General features: G+C 47.4%; 1 protein-coding gene across 1 annotated transcript; it reads right to left on the bottom strand.

Annotated features, from left to right (window-relative positions):
* CD8A (CD8 subunit alpha) lies at window positions 1–6,097 on the bottom strand. Its single transcript, XM_058550750.1, has 6 exons — window positions 5,878–6,097; window positions 5,431–5,796; window positions 4,689–4,814; window positions 4,359–4,469; window positions 3,691–3,721; window positions 1–1,354 (listed from the first exon to the last, which is right to left on the bottom strand). Exons 1-6 carry the CDS (start codon window positions 6,044–6,046, stop codon window positions 1,303–1,305), a joined length of 855 nt encoding a protein of 284 aa, XP_058406733.1. The 5' UTR covers window positions 6,047–6,097; the 3' UTR covers window positions 1–1,302.
* Window positions 6,098–17,877: the final 11,780 nt, after the last annotated feature.

The raw sequence follows: 17,877 nt of genomic DNA, 5'->3' as shown, positions 1-17,877 counted from the left end.
AAAGTATGCTATAAATGTTTATTAAAGCCACTTATAAAAGCATAGTGCAATCCCATTTTTAAAAAAGCAAAGTATATATTTTACATATATGCATAGAAAATAATCAAGAAGAATGTACACCATAATATTAACAATGGATTCTACCTGAGGTAAAGAATTGTGGGTGATCCTTATTTCCGTATCTATGTAAGATTTTTCTTCCAATGAGCACACATTTCTTGTACAACACCATAAGGGAGGAAATGCATGGGTAGGGCAGCAGTTTTGGCTCTCAGCCTCCTCACCAGAGTCTGTCCTGCCACATCCTCACATCTGTTGGTCGAGGGGAGGCTAGGGACTGTGCTGGCAGCTCTCTACCAGTTCTGCCTTTACAAACTGTAAAAAGTCATCGATGATCCCAGGAGCATGTTCAAATATGGCATCTCAAGTTTAGAGATTCAAGAGGACCTCTGTTCAACTTCGCTGAAACTCAAATCATATTTGTGAAGGGGTGGCCTCTCCTCTTTCCTGGGTCCCTCTGCAATGCAGGGCCTGGGAGAGCAACTTTACCTCCACTTAGATTTTCTTTCGAGATGGAGTGATTCATTTTCCAGGATTCAGTTCACCCCTTCCACTTTATTTGAGGAATTCCTGTCTATACAATTTCACGCCTGACTATGAAAAAGTCTGTTTAACTACATTACAGAACTCTGCGAAGGGCAGAAGTTCTCTTGTCTTATTTCCTTACCTCCTCAGAGCTCTGGGTGCAGTAATGGGTCTATCACAGGTGCTCAAGAAAGAACTTGTTCCCTTGCGGTTTGAGACACAGTACCTCACGCTAAGACAGAGGCCTCCGGAAGAAAGACCTGAATGGTGTGGAGGAAGAGTCTGAGCCTTGATGTGACTCAGCTAAGCTGCTCCCCGTTTCTGGACTTCAGCCTCCTCCTTTGTAAAATGGGTGAGAAAGAGGTTTGGGCTGAGTGGGGGCCGAGGCCCCCTGCCAGCTCTAACAGCCTGATTCTGAGAACACAGCTTGCGGTAGCTCTGGCCTGCCCGCCCTTTACCCCAGCATGTGTGCACAATGGTGTTGTAACCCTTGCGGTGTACCATTGACATTATATAGTCCTGTTTTGTGTCAACTGAAGTAAACACATAAAGAAAAAGGAACCCTTCCCACCCCACCTGCACGAAAATAATAATGACAATGAATACATAAGGAAGGAAGGCTAGACAAACCAAAAGGGAAGGACTGTTGCTCTCCTCATGCAGAGAGTTCTCAGTTTGAAGGCTTGTAGTGGCTGTCGCACAGGGCCTGTCGCCATGTTAGACGTATCTCTCTGAAAAGGTGGGCTTGCCTGCAGGTCTGGCCACGGGCCTGAAAGAGAGGCAGGCGACCATCATTGCAGCAAGAACCCCTGCAATGCAGCGTAGCATCCGTCCCTGTCTACCCAGCTCCTCCAGCCTCCCAGACTGTCAAGGTTCTGAGGACTTGTCCCTGGGGCAGTAACAGGGGACTGGGTGAGTGACCTCAGCAACCCTGCCAAGCGCCTTACTTGTGCCATCTTGTTTAATCCTCACAGCAACCTGGGGGGTAGGCACTGGGAGTGAGAGGTTAGGGCACGTGCCGAAGGGCACATAACTAGAAGGTAGCAGAGCCAGGATCTGAACCCAGTTAGTCCAGCTTCTTGGAGCCTTTGTCAAGATCCCACGGAGGTGAGAGGAGGCTGATAACCAAAGTCACTAGCTGACCTGATTCTCAGCCCCCAGGAGGATCACAGGGAATGGAGAGGCTGTGAGCAAACCACTACTGTCAGCCAAGTAGAGCTACTTTATCTAAAGTCCCTTTGACAACCCAAATTTGATGTCACACTAAAAATGTGTGTTATTTCAGTACAAGGCTAGCGCCTCCCAAATGCGCCAATTCTTCCTGAGTGTCATGTCTACACACTGCGTCCTCCAAAACCTCTCTGTTGAAGCTGAGCTGCCCTCCATCTTCAACTCAGGTCTGCGATTCCTCAGCTGTTTAGTCTGCATAGCTTTGTATTTCAGGGCAGAGTTTTATTCTCAGTTATTCATTTCAAAATGAGAATTTTCAGAAAAGATGGAAAAGAAGGGATGGTTCTCCTCCAAAAGCTTCTAACTGCAGCTTAGGAAATTGAAAATGCTAAAAATCTTTCTGTTTTTAAAGTCTTTATCCTCTTGGTATATCGCCTATAATATATGCATTGGAAATTGATCACATTTCCATTGTTAAAAATAATAATGTAGGGCCAGTCCTGGTGGCCTAGTGGTTGAGTTTGGCGCACTCCACTTTGGCAGCCCGGGTTCAGTTCCCGGGCATGGACTTACACTGCTCGTAAGTCAGTGGCCATGCTGTGGCAGCGGCTCACATCCAAAAAGAAGAAGATTGGCAACAGATGTTAGCTCAGGGCAAATCTTCCTCCACACACACACACAATAATAATAATAATAATAATAATAATAATAATAATAATAATAATAATAATATATAAGATGTTGAACTTGTATTCCTGCAGAGAAATAGCAAGGAGTGTGAAATGCAAACCCCAGGTATAAAATCTGAAATATTTTCATCTACTGAAAGGAACAGGTGAATATGGTTGGTTGTCCTTAATCCCCCCCTCCCCCAGCCCCCAACCACAGGAAGGAGACTGAGCTTTGAGCAGGCATTGCAGCTCTGCTACTTTCTGGCAATATGGGCTTTGACAAGTCACTAAATGTCCTAAGCCTCAGTTTCCTCATCCATAAAATGGTCATCACAGTAACTACTTTAAAGGTTGTTATGAAACTTGAAATTTAAAATATATGTATAAAGTAACTGGTACACTGTAGGCTGTCATCACATAGTTGTTATTATTATTGATAATCTGATAGTAAGCATGTCTCTGCCACCTTGGGTAGGTTTCCTAATCTCTGAGCCAGAGATAGGACTGCTGTATCTACCACATGGGGTTGCTGAGTGTTGCCCCCATCACAGTGCTGGGCTAGAGCGGGTGCTTGTTAAACTGAGCCCAGGGCTGCCTCAGCCTATGCAGGAAGGAGAGAGGAGACTGAGGCCTCTCTTCCAGACACTGGTTTTTGTTTTTGTTTTTTTCCTGATCATTTCAGAATGATCATGGGCTGGAATTGGATGGGACAGTCACTTGAGTTGCCAGAGAGCTAATTGCCCCTGCCTCTGGTCCTCCCTTCGTCCACTCCAGTCCTTGGCAGCAAATCAAAGCTCTGCTTTGGCACAGGGAAATTAGGAACCTAGGCCACTATTTATTTGGTTCAGGCGATAAAACATTGGCTCTCTCTCAAAACACCAGACTTAACAAGTAGAAAAAAAAATTTTCTTAAGAAAACAACAAAACTCAGCTGGAATTATCTAGATAAGAGCCCTCATGTCTTTTGGAGAGCTAGGATTAATTGGGGAATCTTTCAGATGGGTTTTTGGTGCTAGGCCACATAAGATGGAGATTTACTGAAGTCACACTGCTCTCCCCATCAGCTCAACCCGGGCCTCCATTTTCTCCACCAGTCCAGCCTTCTGCCTCTCTTTGCTCAGGCACCATGCTGACTCTCTGCGCCCAGAACTCCACTGCCATGGCCTCTCTCTGGGAAGTTTCCCACCTACTGCTGCTTGGGGAGCCAGGACCTGTGCCCAGGGCTGCCCGGGGTTAGCAGGCCCAGGGGTTACAGAAGACTTACCTGGGACATTTGCAAACACGTCTTCGGTTCCCTGGATAAAGAAAAAGAAGGGATAAAGTGACTGCGCTCCCCCCCCCTCCCCCTGCAATAGTCCCCAGTATGGTTTCTCCTTCCCTTTTCGTATTTCTTTAGGATTATAATTCTTGAGAGTTCAGGTGAGGGCTTCTTTTCCATCCCTCTTATCTATTTAAAAAACATTGGAAATACAGATGTGGATGAACGGGGTTAGTACAGTCCCCTGCATGGGACGCAAAGCAGGGGTTCGCAGGGAGGGGGCCAAGGGTAAATCTCAGCCTGTAGTGTTTTGGACCCAGCCCTCCTGGGCACTGGTCCCAGGGCCACAACGGCCCCCTCCCGCGCGGGCGTTTCTAATAAGCTGGGCCCTGTGCGCTCGCGGCAGCATGTGCGGATGGAACACACTCGCTGCTGCTGCTCCGGGGATAGGACCCTGTCTTCCTAAAAACCTCCGGGAGAGCGGAAAGAGGGGCGGGAAGGGGCTTTCCCGCTTTCAGTCTCTGGGAAAGAAATGGGCTGTGCCTGGCCCTGCGGTGCAGCTCGGAAGTCCCAGAAATCTCAACCCCGTCTCCCCGCAAGAGCTGTCTAGAGCAAGCAGCGCCAAGCGCCGGGGTGGGGCAGACCCCTCCGCGCCGTGGTTCCCTAGGACTTACTGTAGTTGCAGATGATGGTGATGAACAGCGACAGCAGAAGGACCGCGCAGGTCCCAGCCAGGGGCGCCCAGATGTAGATATCACAGTCGAAGTCCAGCCACTTCTTGTCCACTGTCGACACCAAAGACGCCGATATTTAGGAGCGAGCCCGGGATCCCCCACCCCACCTCGCCAGCCCGGGCACGCCTCCCAGTTCCAGGGCTCGGTTTCCCAACCCAAGACAGCCTTTGGCTCTACTTCCAGGATCAGGGCTGGCCCTGGCAGGGGCCCTCTCCGCGGTCCGCACCGCCCCTGGCTCGCCCCCGCCCCGGGCCCTTGCGCCCGCCTCACCTGCTCTGCCCGCCGCGGGCCGGCACTCCTCTGGGCGCGGGGTCGCCGGCTGCGACGCGTTGGCGGGCGCCCGCGTGGATGGTCGCGGCGTGGGTGGTGGCGGCGCGGGCGTCGTCGTGGGCTTAGCTACGGGAACAACAGAGCGTGGCTGGAGGCCCGACTGGGGCTGTGGACACTAACCTCCCCCCACCCCGTCCCGCACCTTTGCTCAAGGGGGCGCCTCTTCCCGGTTTTCCACTGGAGGAGCGATAGACCGCCGCCCGCGCCGCACTCTGCACTCAGGGCAGGGGAGACCGGGTGGGGACCTTCCGGATTCGCGCTGACACCTTCGCGGCGGCCGCGGTGTCCGGCTGCGTCCTGGGCACACCGGAGCGCACCCGGCGCCTCGGACGGGAATGCAGGAGCCCGCTCCTCTCCACCTAGCCTCTCCCCAGGGCTCAGCCAGCAACTTTGTGGGCTTGGGTTGATATCCTCATTTTACTGACGAGCAAGTGAAGGCTCACAGAATTTACGTAACTTGCCTAGGACCACGCAAGCACCTAAACTCGAGACCCAAAAAGCCATTTTCAGTCCCTACCCAGCCGCACTTTAGCCTCAGTTTCCTCGTCTGTGAAATGGGAACAGTATCTAAGTAGCCCCCAGGGCCCTAAGAGGCTCCAAAGCGGGGCCTCCCGTGAAAGACGGGTTCAGAGGTGAGCCCCAAACCCCACACCGAGAGGTGCCCCGCTCCCAGCGCCCGGACCTGGCAGGAAGACGGGCACGAAGGGGCTGAAGTACATTATTGAGTTGCTCAGGATGGAGCAGAAATAGTAGCCTTGGTCCTCCTCGCGGAAGCGGCGCAGGGTGAGGCCGAAGACGCTGTCCTGGGCCCTCTCGCCTAAGAACTGGTCGGTGTCCAGCCCCTCGGCCGTCTTGATCCGGCCTTTGCTGATATACATCAGGAATTTGGGGCTGGCGGCAGGTTCGCGCCCCTGGTAGAGCCACGAGCAGCCCGATCCATAGTTGGACAGCCGCACCTCGCAGCGCAGGTCCACCCTCTGGCCCAGTTGCCCCTGCACGTCCGGCGGCGTCATCCGGAACGAGTTCGACCCGAGGGCCAGCGCGGCGTCTGCAGGGGGCAGGCGGCGAGGCTGAGCCGGAGCCCCGCGCCCCCCCCGCCCCCCGCCTTTCCCAAGGGTCGCAAACTCACGGAGCAGTAGGGCCAGCGGCAGGAGCAGGGCGGTCACCGGCGAGGCCATGGCGCGCTCCCCGGCGCGGTTCAGCTCGAAGCTCCCTCGCGACCCGAGGCGCGCAGAAGCGGAGGGGATGCAGAGGGGGAAGTTGCGCCCTTGGGCCGGCCACGGAGCCCGATTTCGCATTCGGAGGATGTGATGTCACCCGAAGCCTCGTCAGGAGAGAGTCGCCCTTCTTTTCGCGGTTGTCACTTTTCAGCCCAGGGAGGGGGCTGGGGTCCGTGAATGGAGGCCGTCGAGGCAGTCTTGCGGGGCATCTCCGGGCAGTTGAGAACTGCGAGTTTGAGGATGAGGAAAACGGCTTGGAAGGACCCTTGGAAATGGCTCCTTTGTGGGAGACACAGAGGACCAAGAGGCTGGAGTAAGCAGGAAAGTGGGGAGGAGTGTTCACTTCCTTTGCCCTCACTCCAAGTGTCTCTGGCGCTGTCACCTTGGGGCTTTTTGTCTGCAAAATGGGCACGGAGGGCTGAGAAGGAAGAGGAGTTAGTGGCTTGCCCACTTCTCGGGCAGGGTAGTCCGGGTGTTCACCGAGGGCAGACCTTCTCCCTTCCACTGAGGAGCCTTTCATGGGGCAGCAGCCACCTGAGCCTTGTGTGGGGCTGGCAGACCTCTGCTGACCACACACTTGGGGCTTCCCCCAGCCGCTACACCTCACCACACAGCCTCATCCCTTCTTGGGGCCACACCAGTCTCTCTCTCCCGGCCGGTCCTCCAGCCGCCGTGCTGTGATCATTATTCTCATAAAGGGGATCTAATAGTGACCCTCCTGCAGCCTCCCATGACCTGCAGGACTGGGTGGAAGCTCAGCCCTAGCTTGGCTCAGAGCCTTTGGGGACTGGCTCCTTCCAGCCTCTGCCCAGTCCCCTGCAGCTGCATTCTCACAGGACTTCAGGTTATCTAAACTCGGGGCTCCTCTTGCCTTTGCTGTTCCCTTGGCCTGGAATGCCGTTCTGTGTAAGCGCTAGGGCCAGCTCAGGCGCTGTGGGACTTGGACCTCCTTTCTCTGCATCCCCAGCTCTGGGTGCTCGGCAGGGACGTGTGTACAGCCTGGGTGAATGCTTGGGCAGTTTGCCCTCTCTGGCCCTGGCACACACGTGTCCCCTTCCTTTTTGTCTATTGCTGTCCTGAAACCTTCCAGCCCCAGGGGGTGCCCTCCTCTCATTTCTTCAGGGTTCCCAGGTCTTCCCACTTTGAATCCTATAGTGGGTGCCCTTTATGCTGCTGCTTGATGCTAGAGTTAAGCCACCTGGCATCATCTGTTCCGTGTGTCTGCCCACCTGTGAATTCGGCCCAGACCATGTGCCAGACACCCCCAGATGTCACATCACAGCTTGGGCCGAGCTGTTTGCAGCATTGCACTCTCCTCATGGGGTCTGAACTTAAGTGTTGAATAGGCTTTTTAAAATTATTACTTTGATATCAGTACCCCCCCACCCCCACCCTTCTTGAAGCATCCAAGGTGCTTACTCTAACTTGGAACATTTAACATTTTATATTTGGAAACTTTTTTAAAGTGTTTTTTAAATTACAAGAGTTATATATTCTTGAAAAACTTCAGACAACACAAAAAAGAATACCGGGAAAGTTCTCTGTCTCAACTCTCCTCACCATCTTCCCTTCTCCAGAGAAAGCCGCTGTTAGAGTTGAGTGTGTCCCTCAAATATTATCTGTGCATAAACAGATGTTTATACATTGTTTAGACACATGTGGTTGTACTTTGTATATATTTTTTGCAACTTACCTTTCTTATCTAAGAGTAGAAGAAGAAAAGCTTGTCACGCTAGCACACGTAGATCTATCCCATTCCTCCAGATGGATGCCTTTTACATGGGTATTCCATAATTTAGCTTTCCTATTAATGGACATTTAAGCAGTTTCTCAATTTTTGCAATTACTAGCAAGGCTGTAGTAGATACAATGTATCTGTACATTGTATTTGTAACATTGAAGACTGGCACCAGTACTTGTCACCTTTTCAAATGGAAGATGAGGGAGGTTGGGGAAGAAAAACTCTTTGTAATGATGGTTATGACTGTGATACACAGCAGTGGATCCCCTGGTATATAGATCTATGCATATGTGTGAGTGTGCCTATGCGTGTGTGTATCCCTGGTTGTGTAGACACAGTTCTGTCCCTTAACTCATATGAATGAGGGTGAAAAGGAAACAGCCATGTCTAGACAGGCCACCAACACGGCAATCCTTGTTTTAGGTATTTTCTCATTTTGCTTCTCTGTTCCCACTGCAGGAGGAGAGTCAAATGGCCCTGCTGGCCAAAGGATACCATCGGGAGGGTAGGAAAGAGGATGACCAGCCCTGAAAGTATCCCTCACCCTGGGGAGGAAGCATCAGAGGGGCACCAGAGGCAACCTGCAGATACTTGGATCTTGGGAACCAGGTCCCTGAGTATGATGATGGACAGATTATGGGGTGCAATGCTTGAAAATAGAGTAGTCCCATCTCAGTCTCCCAGAAGTGAGCTGCAGCTGGCTTGGAGTCCTTCCAGCTTTGCACCGAAAAAAAAAAAAATGTCAGCCTTAGGGGTGGCAGCCCCTTTGTACAGAGACTGATGGGGGGGGGGGACGGTGGCATGTCAAACCCACCAAGGAGGCTTTGTGACCCCAATGATATTTTTCACAGCATGCGGTGGAGTCTCAAGGTAACCACAATGACATCCTCCCTGCAGAAGGCAGGAGAGCAGATGCAATTGTGCAAGTTCTGAGGATGCTTGCTTGCTGTAGGAGCAGGTGTGCAGAGGGCTGGGTGGGGCCGGGCCGTCACTGCCAGGTAAGCTCCTACATCCCACACTGTGGCACTCCTGAGGGATGGTGTGAAGAAATGAGAACAACCGTATTCCATCAAGCAAGCCCCTTATTTTTAAAAAATCCAGAGAGAGACAGGATAAGAGAGTTACCAGTCTCTATGCTGAATTTAAGCAGGTCTTTGTTTTTCTCAAGGTGTTTGTTCTTAAAACATTGAAATAAAATAATTTTAATTTATATGAATTAAAGACATATTCAGAATGCATAGCTGGGCAGGGCAGTGGTGGTAAAGTAATTAGCGCTCTGTGCCACAGTTCCTAAGACGCCGCCTCAGGGACAGCCTGGAATCACGGCTGTGGAAGTGGCCTGCTGTCTCCCTCTGCCTATCCAGGTCTATGGAGATCTTACTGTCTCTTTGGAAGGAGTTAACTTATTTGAGCCTAGAAAATCTTCTCAACTCTAGAGTTATCAGGGCCTTGCTTTATCTCAATCATAAATACTTGTTAATTCTTTCTCACTTCTGTCACTCCCACTTTCCTCCACCTTGGGACCTCCAAGTTCGTCTAGGCTACTGTCATCTCTTGCCTGGACTTTTGCAGTGGTCTCCTAACCGGCCACCCTACTTCTACTCTGGTCCCTTCCAGTGCTTCTGGTCTCTCCCAGTGAAAATCTCGTCCTGCTGACCTCCTGCTTCTACCCTAAGGACTTCCCGTAGTCCCTAGGAGAACATGCGAATGCTGCCTGGCCCTGCACACTGCGCTCTGCAGCCCCATCTCCATCCTCTCCTGCTCGTCTTCTTTGCACCTCCTAGGCTTGGCGTCTCTCCGTTTCTCAAAGGGTCCCTGCTTCTTTCTACCTCAGTGCCATTCGAGCATGCTATTCCCTCAGCCTGGAATGTTCTCAGTTCTGCTCTCTGCTCAGTAAACTCCTCTTCCTCAACACCCAGCTAAAGCATCTCTTCCCTGTGGAGCTCAGCCCTTTGCCCCCTTCCACTTTCAGGCAGTGTAGAAGACATCCTTTGCATCACCTGGCCCTTGGGCTTCCCTGGACTGGAGCACAGCAATGGTTGGTCTTCTCATCCAGCTTGAGCACCAGACTCTTGGTCTCTTGAGGAAGAGACTTTGTCTTGTTCATTTTTATACTATGGTGCCTAACAGAGGGCATGGCATGTACTTGGTCTTCAAGAAACCCTTGTTTGGTAAAAGCTAACTGAAGGCAAGAGCAGATCAGAGGAGGTAGAGATAGTTCTTTTCAGGTAAGTGTGGTCAGGAAAGGCTTTAAAAGTGATTGATTTGGAGATAAGGTAAGAATTAAGAAAGAGGTTGGTTAGAATGAGGCATTCAACTTCTGGTCAAGATGGTGCTGATACCACGCTTTAATATGAGGCAGTGATAGGACTGAAAGTAGAAGAAGGAAGAGGAGGAAGGGGAGAAGGTAGATGCATTCCAAAGCAAGGTAAATATTGTTGTGGATGTAGTCGTGGGACCAGGGTTGAAATCAGGGGCTGGCTTGCTGGGGTCTGTTCTTGGGTGTGGGTCTTGAGGGTCCTTCTTGGTGCAGAGGCACCAAGGGTTTGACTCCTTCAGCTAACAGGGTCCGAAAGTGTTTCACCTGTGGAGAGAGCCTGGAGCCAGGCTTGGGTCAGGATTTCTCTTGGTAAAAGCCTGGAGAAAGCTGTGTGCATCTCCAGAGTCATGGCTCCTATGGGGCTGCTCCCCTACAGTGATGGGAGGAGAAGTCAGAGACTGGAGCTGCTTGATCCCCAAGGTCACCACTGGACAGGAGCCCAGCGCCACCAGTATAAGGCCTGGTTCTAACTGGGGGCCGTGGAAAGTCAGAGGTTACCAAAACCCCAGAAAGATGGAGTGTAAAGAGAGAGAGAGATTTTAAAAATTCCCATTCAAGATGAACCTATGTACACACTCAAAATCCAAAAAATACATAAAGAAATTTAACTAAAATTGAGATGGGAATTCACTCTAAAAGAGATGTAAATTATGGGACAATTGAAAAAGTGTTTAAAATAAAAAGAACAAGAGTGTGTAGCAAATGCAGAAATTAAACAAGAACAACTGACTATGATAAATACTGAGCATACTGGAAATGAAAACTCTAGACATAAACTAGGATACACTCTAGATTGGACATAGTTGAAGGGATAGTTAGCAAAATGGAAGCTAGCATTGAGGAATTCACAGAGAATGCAATGCAGGGAGATAAAGATAGAAGCAATATGAAAAGCTGTTGCGATGTGGACCAGCACTTTGAAATGTTTAATGGGATTTCAGAAAGGAGAATAAAAGGAATGTGGAGAAGGAATATTAGAAGAGATCATGGCTGAAAATTTACCATAATTAAAGACACAGTGCTCAGATCAAAAGTGCTCTCAGAGTACCAACTAGGGTAAATAAAAATATATCCATCTCTGAACATACCAAAGTGAACCACAAGACATCACGAGCCAAGAGAGAAAGGCATCCTAGGAGGCCAGAAAAAGTTGGGACGATGTTTGAAATATGTATGAGGAAGGCTTAGTCACAGCTTGGACGGGGTAGAGAGAGTAAGAAGCTGACCTGTGTTGGGGAAAAACCCACATGTCTGTTGACAACTTGTGATTTAAGCTGTGAGAGTGGGGATGATAGCAAAGGGAGGTGGTATAGAGGGGAGGAGCAGAAGAGGGTATCGAACCTTTAGGGAAGGTCCACATTTATGGAGAGGGAAGAAGACATCGGCACAGAATCCAGGTGGTATAGGAAATTCAGGACGGGGCTTGAGAAGGTGGAAAGGCTTCAAGCGGAGGTGGCTGCTGCACGTTTGGGCTCTAAGGGAGATATGGGAGGGCATTCAAGTTTGGGACTGTGAGCCTGGCAGGAAGAGATTCCTATGCCCGGTGCGTGACCCACATACGATACCCACTCCCACATGTTTGTCACTGGGGGATGAGAAGAGAAGAAGACTGGTGGTAAGGAGGAAGGCTGAGGAGGGAGGGTAGGATCGGTGGGGAGTTGTGGGAGTCGTGTCGGATGCGGTGACGTTGATGTGTGGACTTCATTCATTGTTCACTCATTTAAATGATTCTTCCATTCACTCTTTTTTTAAGGTATGAAAGCATTTGAACACAGAAGAATATAGCAACACCCATATGCTCCCCAGAAAACACCCCTCAGAACGAGTAAGTGTTAGCATTTTGTCATATTTGTCTCAGATGAATGTTACAGGTACAATTGTACCCCCCAAGCCCCTGTCTCCTCCCGAGAAGCAACATTTGGGTCTTTATGTATCAATTATGAAAGAAGGATGTTAAATTTCCAACTATGATTCTGGATTTGTCTATTTCTCCCTTTAATTCTGTCAATTTTTTGCCTCATATATTGAAGCTTTGTTATTGGTGCATACACATTTAGGAGTGGTCTTTCTTTTTCTTTTTTTTTGTGGGGAAGATCAGCCCCGAGCTGACATCCATGCCAATCCTCCTCTTTTTGCTGAGGAAGACTGGCCCTGGGCTGACATCCATGCCCATCTTCCTCCACTTAATGTGGGACGCCGCCACAACATGGCCTGACAAGCGGTGCATCAGTGCAGGCCCGGATCCCAACCCCTGGCTGCCAGCAGCGGAACGCGCACTTAACTGCCAGGGCACGGTGCCGGCCCCAGGAGTGGTCTGTCTTCTTGATGAATTTACCTTTTTACCATCATGAAATGTCCCTCCTTATCTCTGGTAATACTTTGTTTTGAAGTCGAGTTTGATATTCGTATGGCCATCCAGCTTTCTTATGCTTTCTCTTTGCGTGATGTATCTTTTTCTATCCTATTACTTTCAACTCGCCCCTCTCTGTTTTAATACCTTTACTATGTATGTACGTCTGTATTAACTGTATATAATATTATTTTTTGAGAATGTCTAATATATAGAAACGTTATTGTATTGTATGTATTTGGGTTTGACTTACGCTGAGACATATAGATTTAGTTCATTTTAAATGCTGTATCGTAGTATTATCTTGTGAATATATTGCAGTACAGTGGTCCTCAAACCAGGGTATTCTTACCCATGAGGGTACACAGAGACTGTCCTTGGGGATACACATAATTTTAAGAGGCTCGTTTTCCAGATCCTTGACTCCCACTGGTCCTTTTTCCTAAGATGGATCTGCCCAAGAACAAATGTGTGTGCCTGGTCTTCACGCTGATTCTCCTTCCCCGCCTCCCCTTTCAAGATTGCTCATTTCCTGCTTTAAAACAGAAAGGCAGACCTCCCACCCGCCTGTACCTTATTGGAGTGCAGTGCCCAAGAGGTGCAAAACCATCTGGGCAGCAATCAAAGGGAAACACCCAAATATTTTTCATTTCATGTCTGTTCCCTTAGGAATTGCCAAAGAATGTATTTCTCCTGAGGAGCGTCCCTGAGATCCTGGCAAAGAGAGCATCTGGGGAAATGTTGGAGGTGAAGCCTCATCACTCTACCCACCTCTCTATTGTAGGGCTGGAGTTCAGAAGCCACACAGTTATTATGGGATACATGTTAACGTTTGTTAGCATTGCAAAAGGAATCAGACTTCTTTTTTTAACAGAAAGTAAGTCTGATTTGCTAATTGGTTCGACTTTGACGACTGGCTTTGCCAATGAGGTTGGTTGGCAGTATTTTTACTTTCCATTTTCTAAGTTTTGACGAAAACAAAGTTTAAAGCCTATGATAAGCTAAAAACATTTTATCAAAATATTGTTTTGGTAAACGGACAGAGAGAACAGTTTGGTGGTCACTGGGGGAAGGGGGTTGGGAGTGGGCACAAGGGGTGAAGGGGCGCATTTATATGGTGACCGACAAGTAATAATGTACAACTGAAATTTCACAATGTTATAAACTATTATGACATCAATAAAAAATATTTTTTGGTAAATTTGTATTGAAATAAAAAATAATTCTGTTTCCACAACCCTTTCCTAAGTTCATCAGTGTAGGCAATTGCTTTCAGGTGAGGAACAGTGCAGTCGATAGCTACTTGGTAGATTTTAGTAAAGGCTATTTTAGTGGGCTTCCAGAAACTGGAAATAACTCCAGAAGGAAATAACTCTAAAGATGATAACCAAGCCACATGCAGGTCAGTGGTTCCCAAGCCCTTGCTTTCAACACAATCGAAAGAAGACCTACTAGAGTTGGCAAATGTTATGGGTTGAATTGTGTCCTCCCAAAACTCCAGTGCGGAAGTCCTAACCTCCAGTATCTCAGAATGTGATCTTATTTGGAGATCGAGTTTTTACAGAAGTAATCAAGTTGAAATGAGATCATTAGAGTGGGCTCTAATCCAATATAACTGGTGACCTTATAAAAAGGGGAAATTTGGACAGAAATACATACCCAGAGAGAATATTAGGTGAAAATAAAGGCAGAGATTGGGGTCATAGGACCCCAAAGATGGCCAGCAACAGACCAGAAGTTAGGAGAGAGGCATGGAACAGATTCTTCCTCACAGCCTTCAGAAGGAACTAACTCAGCAAAATCTTGATCTTGGACTTCTAGCTTCCAGAACTGTGAGACAGCACATTTTTGTTGTGTAAGCCACACAGTTTATGGTACTTTGTTACAGCAGCCCTAGAAACGAATACAGCAACTAATAGATCATTAAAATTGCCTTTGATGATAGCTCACTGTTGTGGTATTCTTTTGTTTGTTTGTTTGTTTTTGTGTCTTTGTTGGTTTTTTTTTTGGTGAGGAAGATTGGCCCTGAGCTAACATCTGTGGCAGTCTTTATCTGTTTTGTATGTGGGATGCCACCACAGCATGGCTTGATGAGCAGTGTGTAGGTCTGTGCCCGGGATCCAAACCCGTGAACCCCGGCCTGCCAAAGTGGAATGTGCAAAATTAACCACTATGCCACTGGGCCAGCTCCTGTGGTATTCTTTTCTTGCCAAAAAATTTGGAAAAAGTTAAAAGATCTAGTGACTCTGCTATAACAAAACCAACTATTTATGGAAACAATATTTCTCAGTGCTTACATTGTATGAAAAAACAAAACAATAGGAAAATAATTGATGCTGAACTTTGTTTCATTCTAGCAATGAGTAACATTATCCTGTAAGTTCATTAACTAATTGGGCCCTATCCATCTCATTAAGAGCTAGATTTCTCCTCAAAGTCACTTTTTAATGAAACTTCCTATTTTTAGATAATTATAGATTGACATTGCAGTTACAAGAAGAGTACAGAGAGATCCCATATACCAGTCGCCCAGTTTCTCCCAATGGTAACATCTTGCTTAATTATAGTACAATATCACCAAAGGTTACTTTTTATGTTTAATAATTAATTTTCAAGATTTATAATTTATCTATGTTATTTTTGAACAATTGTGCACTACTAATAGTTGTAATGATGGCATAATCTAAATAAATTTTCAATACTTAGAAATTTTTGGTTACAGGAAATTAAAATTTCAATTTATATACTTTCTTGGTAGCGAAGTATGATCGATAAAAGATCTTCAAGCATAAGAACATATTATATTAGAATAAACTTCTATGGAGGAAGTGGGATAGAATTTGTAGGTTTGAAGAGAAAAAGGAATGATGAAAATTTCCAAAAGTTATAGAAGAACTTGTTCTTGTGTTTTCAAAATGGGTGATGGTTGAAATAAAATCGATGCATTATTTATATTCTATCAGAAACAATTAAAAAGAGTGATGTACAGGTTTTATTTTAAATTATTAATCCTTATAAAACATCAGAAATTATATGCTGTACAACCATTTATGATGAAAAATGTTTGATGTCAAATTAAAACTGAATGAAGGAGTACACCCACTTTCATAGCAGCATTATTCACAAAAGCTAAAATGTGGAATCTACCCAGGTGTCCATTGATGGATTAATGGATAAGCAAAATGTGGTGTATACATACAACGGAATATTATTCAGCCTTAAAAAGGAAGGAAATTTTGACATATACTACAACATAGATGAACCTTGAGGACCTTGTGCTAAGTGAAACAAGACAATCACAAAAAGGCAAATAATGTGTGATTCTAATTATCTGAGGTAGAGAAGTCAAAATCTAGAGAAAGAAAGTACAATGGTGGTTGCCAGGGGCTGGGGGGATAGGGAATGGGGAGTTATAGAGTTTCAGTTTATAGAGTTTCAGTTTTACAAGATGAGAAGAGTTCTGGAGATGGATAATGGGGATGGTTACACAACAACGTGAATGTACTTAACGTCACTGAACTGTACACTTAAAAATGGTCATGATGGTAAATATTTTATGTGTATTTTACCACAAGAAAAAAATTTTTCTCAAATGTGCGAGTGAGTATATAGTCTTTCATATTTTGGGAAGAAACCAGAACAATGAGATTTGATGACAGCTGCCACCGTTTATTTATCCATTCCTTTGTGGACGGAACTTTAGGCTGTTTCCAGTTTTTGCATTATAAACAATGCTACGGCAAATAACCTTGTACATATTCCCTAGTGTCCACGTACAAGATTTTCTCTAGGGTGTTGAATGAAGAAGAAGGAATGAAGAGGAACGACTTAAGGAGGATGCTGACCTTGAGAGGAATGACTGACTTGAAGCATATGCTTCTCTTCAACCCCCATAGCTATTGGCAAATTTCTCTTCAAAGTGATGGTACTAGTTTATACTCATACCAGCTGTGGATGAGTTTCCGTTTACCCATACGCTTTATAATTTTTGGTATTGTCAGTCTTTTCCATTCTGCTAATCTGATAAGTGTAAGTTGGTATCTCAGTGTTGTTTAAACTTACATCCCCCTAATCAAGGTTGAGATTGAGCATCTTGTCACAAATTGGCCATTCAGTTTATCCTTCTGCAAAGCGTCTGCGTTCTTTGCTCACTGCTCTGTTGGGCGTCAACAATGTTTAAGCAACTTCCACACACCAGGTACCGTCTGTGCCTTCCAGAACTCACATTACTTAAAATACAAATTTTATTGGTGCTTAGAGAACCTGATTTCTTTCCAACCAATTGTGTACTACTAATTTCAACAACCAAATGAGGCTTCAGCTCTTTTAGTTTGCAGGCCGTCCTGAGACCTGTTGTATTCACAGTTAAGGCTCTGGTAAAAAACACTGTGAGGCAAAACAAACCTATCAAAAATTTCTTTATCTTTCCTTTTTTTGTGAGATAATTTGTTGTCTTGAAACAGTTTACCCAAGACAGAAACTTTGAAAAGTCAGTGGAAATTTTTCTTTTTACACAAGATGATTATTAATTCTTTATTGGGGCACTGGCCAAGGATCCATGAAGTAACCTCAACTCAGCCATAAAGCTTTTCACTCTCATGTTTTATAAACTGTGACCTTGCTGGTGGGAAGCCCCCCTGTGCAACTTTATGAGGGCATCTGAGCGATTCTCTTTGGTTATCTGTGGGGTGAGCTGTGGAAGCCAGAGGACGCAAATGGCAACATCGCAAGAGGGGAGGGCAATTGTTTCCATCAGCTTAACCACCAGAGCCTGAGGGTGGGCGGAAAAGGCTCCAACTCATCCTGTAGCACAGTGACCCATTTACCAGAGTTTTCTCATCTTGGAAGAGGAGGAGGAGAGGCATGGACCTGGAGAGAGGAAGGCAGAAAAGGCGGAGCTTGGGAAGGAAAGACAAGGAGAAGCCAAGGGCTTTCTCCTCCCTTCCTCCGGCTCCTCCTCCCTCTCTCTCTTTTGCTGGGGGCAGAATGAAGGGCATTGGAGGGTTTCTCAGGATGGTTTGCACCTTCTCAGTTCAGCAGGAAGGAGAGAAATGAGCTGCTTCTTCCACACTTCAGACACTGAGGTAAACTGTCCATCGGAAAGGTTCCTACCTGTGCCCAGAGGCAGAGCCATGAAACAGGATCTCGTCCCCGCCCCCCATAGTCAGCTTCTTACTTGGACTGTGGAGAATGTGTTTCCGTGACGCCCCACGAGGCTGTGCAGTGGAGAGGAGCTGCCTGGAGCCCGGGCGCAGGTCTGGTTTGCAGTCGGTGTCCTGCACCATGGCCTGCCGCTGTCCTGGGCGCAGATGCCTGCTCTGCAGGTCCCAGCGCGGAGGGACACCACAGCAGTGGGGACAGACAAAGGAACACGTGATGCCACGATAAGGGTGCCAGGATGTGGTGGGTGCAGCGAGGACAGGCGCACAGGGAGCCCAGCCAACCCGCCACCCTCAGCATGGGGGAGGGGGGACTGGGAGGACGACCAGGGCGACTCT

This window comes from Diceros bicornis, chromosome 12 (assembly GCF_020826845.1).
Source record: "Diceros bicornis minor isolate mBicDic1 chromosome 12, mDicBic1.mat.cur, whole genome shotgun sequence".
Classification (NCBI taxonomy): domain Eukaryota; kingdom Metazoa; phylum Chordata; class Mammalia; order Perissodactyla; family Rhinocerotidae; genus Diceros; species Diceros bicornis.
This window is presented reverse-complemented; position numbering and strand designations above follow the sequence as displayed.

What these genes read in the sequence shown, in the direction of transcription:
- CD8A (XM_058550750.1), bottom strand. Translation starts at nt 6,046, where the DNA reads ATGCGAAATCGGGCTCCGTGGCCGGCCCAAGGGCGCAACTTCCCCCTC. An exon ending in GCCCGCGGCGGGCAGAGCAG is followed by an intron (nt 4,470 to 4,688) that starts GTGAGGCGGGCG and finishes TGGTGTCGACAG; the next exon opens with TGGACAAGAAGTGGCTGGAC. An exon ending in CACCATCATCTGCAACTACA is followed by an intron (nt 3,722 to 4,358) that starts GTAAGTCCTAGG and finishes TTCTTTATCCAG; the next exon opens with GGAACCGAAGACGTGTTTGC.